At 36.2% G+C, this 6,380-nt stretch overlaps 1 protein-coding gene across 1 annotated transcript; it reads right to left on the reverse strand.

Annotated features, from left to right (window-relative positions):
- Nucleotides 1-317: 317 nt before the first annotated feature.
- LOC105125923 (probable potassium transporter 17) lies at nucleotides 318-5,872 on the reverse strand. The gene is given in 9 exon segments (XM_011026603.1): nucleotides 318-1,340; nucleotides 1,342-1,448; nucleotides 1,987-2,356; nucleotides 2,432-2,484; nucleotides 2,841-3,101; nucleotides 3,742-3,792; nucleotides 3,892-4,134; nucleotides 5,010-5,232; nucleotides 5,608-5,872. Coding segments are annotated over 9 exon segments (2,262 nt in total). The 5' UTR covers nucleotides 5,815-5,872; the 3' UTR covers nucleotides 318-593.
- Between the last annotated feature and the right edge of the window lie 508 nt (nucleotides 5,873-6,380).

Consider the following 6,380-nt stretch of genomic DNA (forward strand, 5'->3'; position numbering starts at 1 on the left):
TAATGAAAATTTTTTTGGGGAAACTGGCACAATAAAAATGACTTATGGTGACAAATCCTCTTGAAGAATTGTTTCATCGCTTCCAAAATCTTGTAAAGCCAACTCTGATTTAGAATTCGCCAAGAAGCCACCTTAGAGCTTTTATTCCAGCACTCAATTTCAAGCAAGATTCAACCGTGTGGTTTATTGACCGCCTAGAGATGGATCATATCATTAGTAAAAGTAAAGTCTAAGAATACTGGCATGGCATAACGCCGATGTATGTTAAATCATCAGATTTGGATGAAGTGGGCATAGATGTAACCTTGTTGACATTGTAAGCAACCTCGTTGATCATTGAAAGTCCTACACGTTTTGTCAACAAATGACACTGAGAATTTTATCCGAAAATCTCTCGATATCTATTTATTCATTCGATTTTCAGACAGCTTACAAAATAGAGCATTAACATGAGCCATACTGGGCTTTTCTTGTCTCAAAATACCATGATGCACTTCCAATGATTTTCCTCATATATTGCTCTCTGTGTGTGTCTATATATATTGCTCTAACAAATAAAAAAATAAAGCTGAAAGTAATAATTAATTATCTGTTCAGGCTTCATAAAGCATTCCAACCTCGATACGGTGTGGTGGCAGCACCCCAAGGGCTGGCAGTGCAGACCTGCAGTTACTGTGCATGAATTCATAAAATGCAAGCATGCTTCTTTCAAACCAGCTACAGTTCTTGCCTATATAAAACCTCGTCTTCCCTCGAATGTGAACCACTCCGGCCAGCTTTGCTTCTTTAAAAGCAGAAATCTCTTCCTGAACCTCGTGATGTTCAGATGTTAAACAGCTAGAGCAGTTCTGTAGATACACCTGCAAACTATCAGTAACTTGACTCACAATGTCATCTCCTTCGAGATTTAGGGAATCTGCATAGCCATATTGAATCACGCATCCATAAATTCCTTCGAGACCAAGTTTGTTGACAACGATCCTCTCATGTGCAGCAACCTTAGGCACCAACAAATATCGAAGTGTTGTGAAAATAGTGACTTTGTGTAGTGATTTCATGTTTTTAATATAATGTCCAAGGATAGGCGTCAGGCCATCTTGAATATTGCTGTAAAAGAAGCACAATCCTGGAACCCTCTGGATACCTGGCTCGGATAATAGCAATTCAAGTCTTCCCAAGTCTATCTTGTGAGTCAGTTCATACTCTATCTTCTTCTGCCTTCCATAAAACCAGCCAAACATAATGAAAGCAAGGATAAAAGATATGGCAAAAGGAATCCATCCACCCTCAGGTATTTTACTCAAAACAGCACTGGCATAAACCCCTTCCATTGTAAAAAAATATGAAGAAGTAAATTGCAACCAGCCATGGTGGAGTTCTCCATATCATGATCATAACTAACGTCAGTAATATTGTGGTGATGAGCATTACTAGACTAACAACAACACCTGCAAGCATGCATGTTAAATTAATAGGTTGTTTCCCCAAAATAGAAAGTATGAGGGCGTCTAAGCCAAAATGAAGAACCACATAATGACCCCAACAACCTCATACAACGCACAGATTTAAGCCAGTAAGCGCCAACATAGAGAAAGGCGTTATCCAATTGTGCTTCCTTTGAATTAGATTGAAGAATTTGGAAATACACCTACCTTTTAGCATTTTTTTTTTTTAATGGCAACATTTTATTACATGAAATTTAAATATTAAATTTTGATCTGAAAGAAAAATTAGCAGTATTATAACACTATGATAGATGATATCATCACTAAACCTAATAATAAACAAACATGTGAGAACTTTAATTGCCTCTAATCAGCCATTGCACACTCGACTACAATTTATTGGGGTTGAGATATACTGTATTAAAACTTTAACAACAGCTGCTTGGGTGATGTGAAAAGAAACCAGATCTACAAAATGACAGCAATTGGTGGTTGTTGAAAATGTGATCAAAAGAAAGCTGAGTGTACTGGTTTAACATACCAAAAGCATTCCCGATATCTTTTCCATCTCCAAAAATAAGTATCACTGCAACACAAAGAATCATGAGGATGTAATTGACTTCTGGGGAGTAGACTTCACCCTCTTTGTTAGAAGATGTATGCACCACCTTAACACGAGGAAAATAATCCAGTACAACTGATTGCTTGATGACCGAGAAGGTGGCTGATATCAGAGACTGGCTTGCAACAACAGCAGCTAGCGTGGCTATGATAAAGATTGGCCAGTAAATCGCTGTAGGTATAAACTTGTAAAATCCATCATCATGATCATTTGGGTTCTTGATAAGGTATGCAGTTTGCCCCGCATACGACAGAACAAGAGATGGATATATTGCAAGCAAAAAGGCAATCTGGTTCGACATCAATGTGGAATAAGCTATTGATAAAATATAGAAAAGGGCTGAAAAAGCGATATGGATGTTTACCTGAATTGAGCTTCTGTTAAAATGACCAAGATCAGCAAAAAGTGCTTCAGAACCTTTATGGTGGAAAACCCAAAAAAAGTATGCACGTTTCAGTTTTGATATGTGGAAAGGAAGTAGGAAACTCACTCTGAAACTCTTATCAGCATTTTCAAACTGTTACAGGATGTGAGCAGGTCTAGACACCCAATGAAACAACAAACAAGCTAATAGTAATTTCTTCACCAAAATCAAGTGAATTTCTTCTAATATTTTAAGCAACGAGTTTCTCGAAAGAAACCTGGCTGTCATATCTAAACTCAGATAATTAGGATTATTTGAAAACATTCGAGTTCTGAACAGCACAAAGTTCAATCAATAGAGCAGAAAGAAATATTCAATCTTTTAATTTAAGAACAGAAAAAAGCTCCACCTGTGATACAGAGAACAGTTCCACCAAGCAACAGCCATCCTTCCTTTCCATTTCTCCAAAAGAAATGGAATATGTAGTGAGGAGACAAAGCCTTGAATATGCTAGGATAATGCTGAATGATGCTATAAATCCCTACTAATGGAGTACACAAGGTCCACGCACCCATTATTGGGGAAAACATAAAACTCACTCTAGAAGTGCCAAACTTTTGAAGCAGAAAAAGAACAACTAGAACCACTGCAGAAAGTGCTTCCACTGAAGCTGCAACATGATAGAAAATTAAATTGTAAAAAGAGAATTTCATTTGAGATGGGGAGACAGATATAACACTCGATAACTCAAATTTTGACTTTCATTATCCTGCATTCAAGCATAATTTGGCAAAGCAACAAGAATATTTGAAAATATATTTCCATCTAAAATGACTTCTTGAAGTTACCTTTGACCTTGTATTTTTGAGTGATTGTTTTTATCTTTATTTACTTGTTCAATCTACCTTTTAGTTTTCTTAAATTTACAAGAAGATTGTGACATCATTCAATCTATATGCAAGTTGTGTTTGGACTAATCTCACAGTCCATAAACAGGGTTGAGCTCAATTCCATGATTGAACTTGTCCCAATCCACTTTATTGCCCACAAATATTATGCAACGCACTAAGAATCCATACACACCCTTAACCTGAAATGAGATAGTAATAAACAGTTCTATATAATCAATATCTATCAATTGCCAAAAATGCAATCTCAAGAGCATTGAAGGTGAGAACTAAAATGTTCTATGGACATAGGAACGTCTTGACAAGAACTGTGCAGTGGCATCTTCATACTTAGGAGTATCTGAATAAGATTCTCAAGGTAACTGCAATTTGCAAGTTATAACATTCATCATTAGTACTTACATTTGCTGACAGAGGGAAAAGGTGCTCTTATACCCTCCATAGCCGACAACACTGTCAAGAGATTTAAGAGTTTAAACAAGTAATCCATGAAAAATACTACTCCATATGAAGGTAAAGAGAAAAGAGAAGGAAAAAAAAAAGATGAAAAACCTGAGATTGCAGGTGTAAGTATACCATCCCCAATCAGCATGCATGTGCCTAACATAGCAATGAAAAGTAGTGCCCTTCTGGCAACTATGCTTCTTTCAAAAAAAATTCCAAGCCTACTTTTATTCTCAGTGCCTTCATGCAAGACAGAGTGCGAGAAACTTGAGTTTGTCTGTACTTGTTTGGAGGAAAGGATACCAATATTCATATTCCTGCAGAGCAATGAGTACAAAGCAAGTGTTCCACCTGCATATAATCAGTGGTTTGCACCAGTCAAGAACCTGTGCGTTATTATGAGTGTATGCTTTGCTTCTAGCACTATTTCAGGTCATTCTTGAAGACCACGGTCTTGAAGTAATAGAGCAATCAAAAGTTTTGGTAACTGCGAATGAAAAAAATCATAACTCTTGTATATGCACCTCTAAAGAGAGAAATCAATTTGATGAAACCTATACAGACAAAAAATCATAACCAGTTATACAACGCAACATAGATTTTTGAACTACATATGTGCAGATTCAAAAGATTCTACAACCTCTGACAAATTTACCACAAAAGAAAGTAGAATTACTTTCCTATAAAATGAATTTCTGCTCAATCCTTACTCCCAATTATTCATACAGTTCAGATCTCAGTGGGATCCAATGTGCAGAAAACATCTTGAAACTTTAAGAATTATAATTAGCGGAATGAGCTTTTTAAAGAAAACTGCAAATAGCAAACAACACATGCTAGGATGAACGAAAACTCACCTGTTTAGCCTACATCAATAAAACCAATATACATTATAAAAGTAGATTCAATTCAAGGAAACATATATAGAAAAGCTGGATTTTAGAACTGAAAAAGAACACTGCATGAAAAGGGGAGAGAGAGACAGAGAGAGAGAGTATCCATCCATCTGCCAACTAAATTCTAGATAGGGACTAAACCATAAAACTTAAACCAAATGGAATAAAAAAAAAATCAACAATCAAAGCATTCATCTTTAATACTCGGGGAAGTTATACACATACCAAAGGAAAAAAAAAACTAAATTAAAATGACAAGAAGACAGCTGGCCCAGAACTTAATCAAAACACAGAATAGAATGCAAATCAATAAGATGGATTAGCGCAAACCTTCGCCCTGATCATCGGCCTTGAGAGCTATAATGGTATATTTAACAACCCCAATGAGTGTGAGAGTCCAAAACATGATGCTATAGATTCCCAAGTAGTCCTGTTCAGTAGGAGACTTCAATGGCATTGATGGGTATACATATAATGGTGATGTCACAAGCCCTCCAAAGACAACTCCAAGTGTCTTGTATGCTAGCACCACTGTCTCCCATCTTCCTCTCTCCTGGTTAACACACAAACAAAAAATCCAGGGTTCCTCTTACTTTGCAAGAGTGTCAACATATCCATAAGCCCATTAGTGTACATATTATTAAACTCAAGATAAATGGGAATAGCCCATCAAGCAAAATCAATCAAAGAGGAAAGGTAAAAAGAAAAACATGAAGTTCAACAATCAAAAACAAAAATATTCCATCAAGTCAAATTAATACGGCCACGTTTAGAATTTGAAAAGAAAAGGGAAAGTTGCAGAAACATGAGAATGGTTTCATTATTAGCATAAAATATACTCACCAAGTCCATGAATTCTTTTGGGCCAACTGTGATGTGTAGAAACAGAGAGAAAACACAGAGAATCGAGTAGTTCAAAATATAATACCTTGGGCTGAGTAGTGGTAGTAGTAAGTGGTGGTGGTGGAATGAAGAAGGCGCTGTTGCGAGGAGGAAGGAAGTGGCTATCGGAATTATGAGAAACAGAGCAAGATGACTCGACATTCACAACAAACTCCCTCTTATTCGCCGCTGGGTCTGCTGCTCTCAACTCCCGCCCAGGCCCCGCCTGCTCTCCTCCTCCTCCTCCAAACATCTTCGTTTCCAACAATTTAATTTTCTTTTCTTTTCTTCTACGCACGCAACCTCCTACGAGCACGTTTGCTTTTCTAAATTTAAAAAGATATTTTTTTATTTTTTAAATTTTATTTTTTACATCAATATCCAAATTCTTTTCTAAAAAAATATTTACTGCAAAAACAAATCCTGTTCTACTAGTGTCTAAGTGTTAATAGAGAACAGGACAATAACGACATTCATATCAAAGAGATTTCATCAATAAATAAAATAATTTTCCTCTGTACTCAGAGATTATTTCCCATGTATTATAAAATATCACACATGAAACAAAGGCAGATTATTAGATTTCCGCGCCATGGTAATTTAAGAGTGAGGGCTGTTGAGTAAAAGGATTAGATTGTAATATTAAAAGAGAGTTAAGAATCAAAATGAAAAAAAAAACATTCGAGGATTGAATTGTGAATAATATGTTTCAGAACATTCATGATGTTTCAAGAAAAAACCTTTGAACGAGCATTCAGACCATGCAATTAAGGCTTCAATAATAATCCCGAACTTGATTTCCTTCCATCGAAAAGTTAT

The sequence above is a fragment of the Populus euphratica genome, unplaced genomic scaffold, assembly GCF_000495115.2.
Source record: "Populus euphratica unplaced genomic scaffold, PopEup_1.0 scaffold1.1, whole genome shotgun sequence".
Classification (NCBI taxonomy): Eukaryota; Viridiplantae; Streptophyta; class Magnoliopsida; order Malpighiales; family Salicaceae; genus Populus; species Populus euphratica.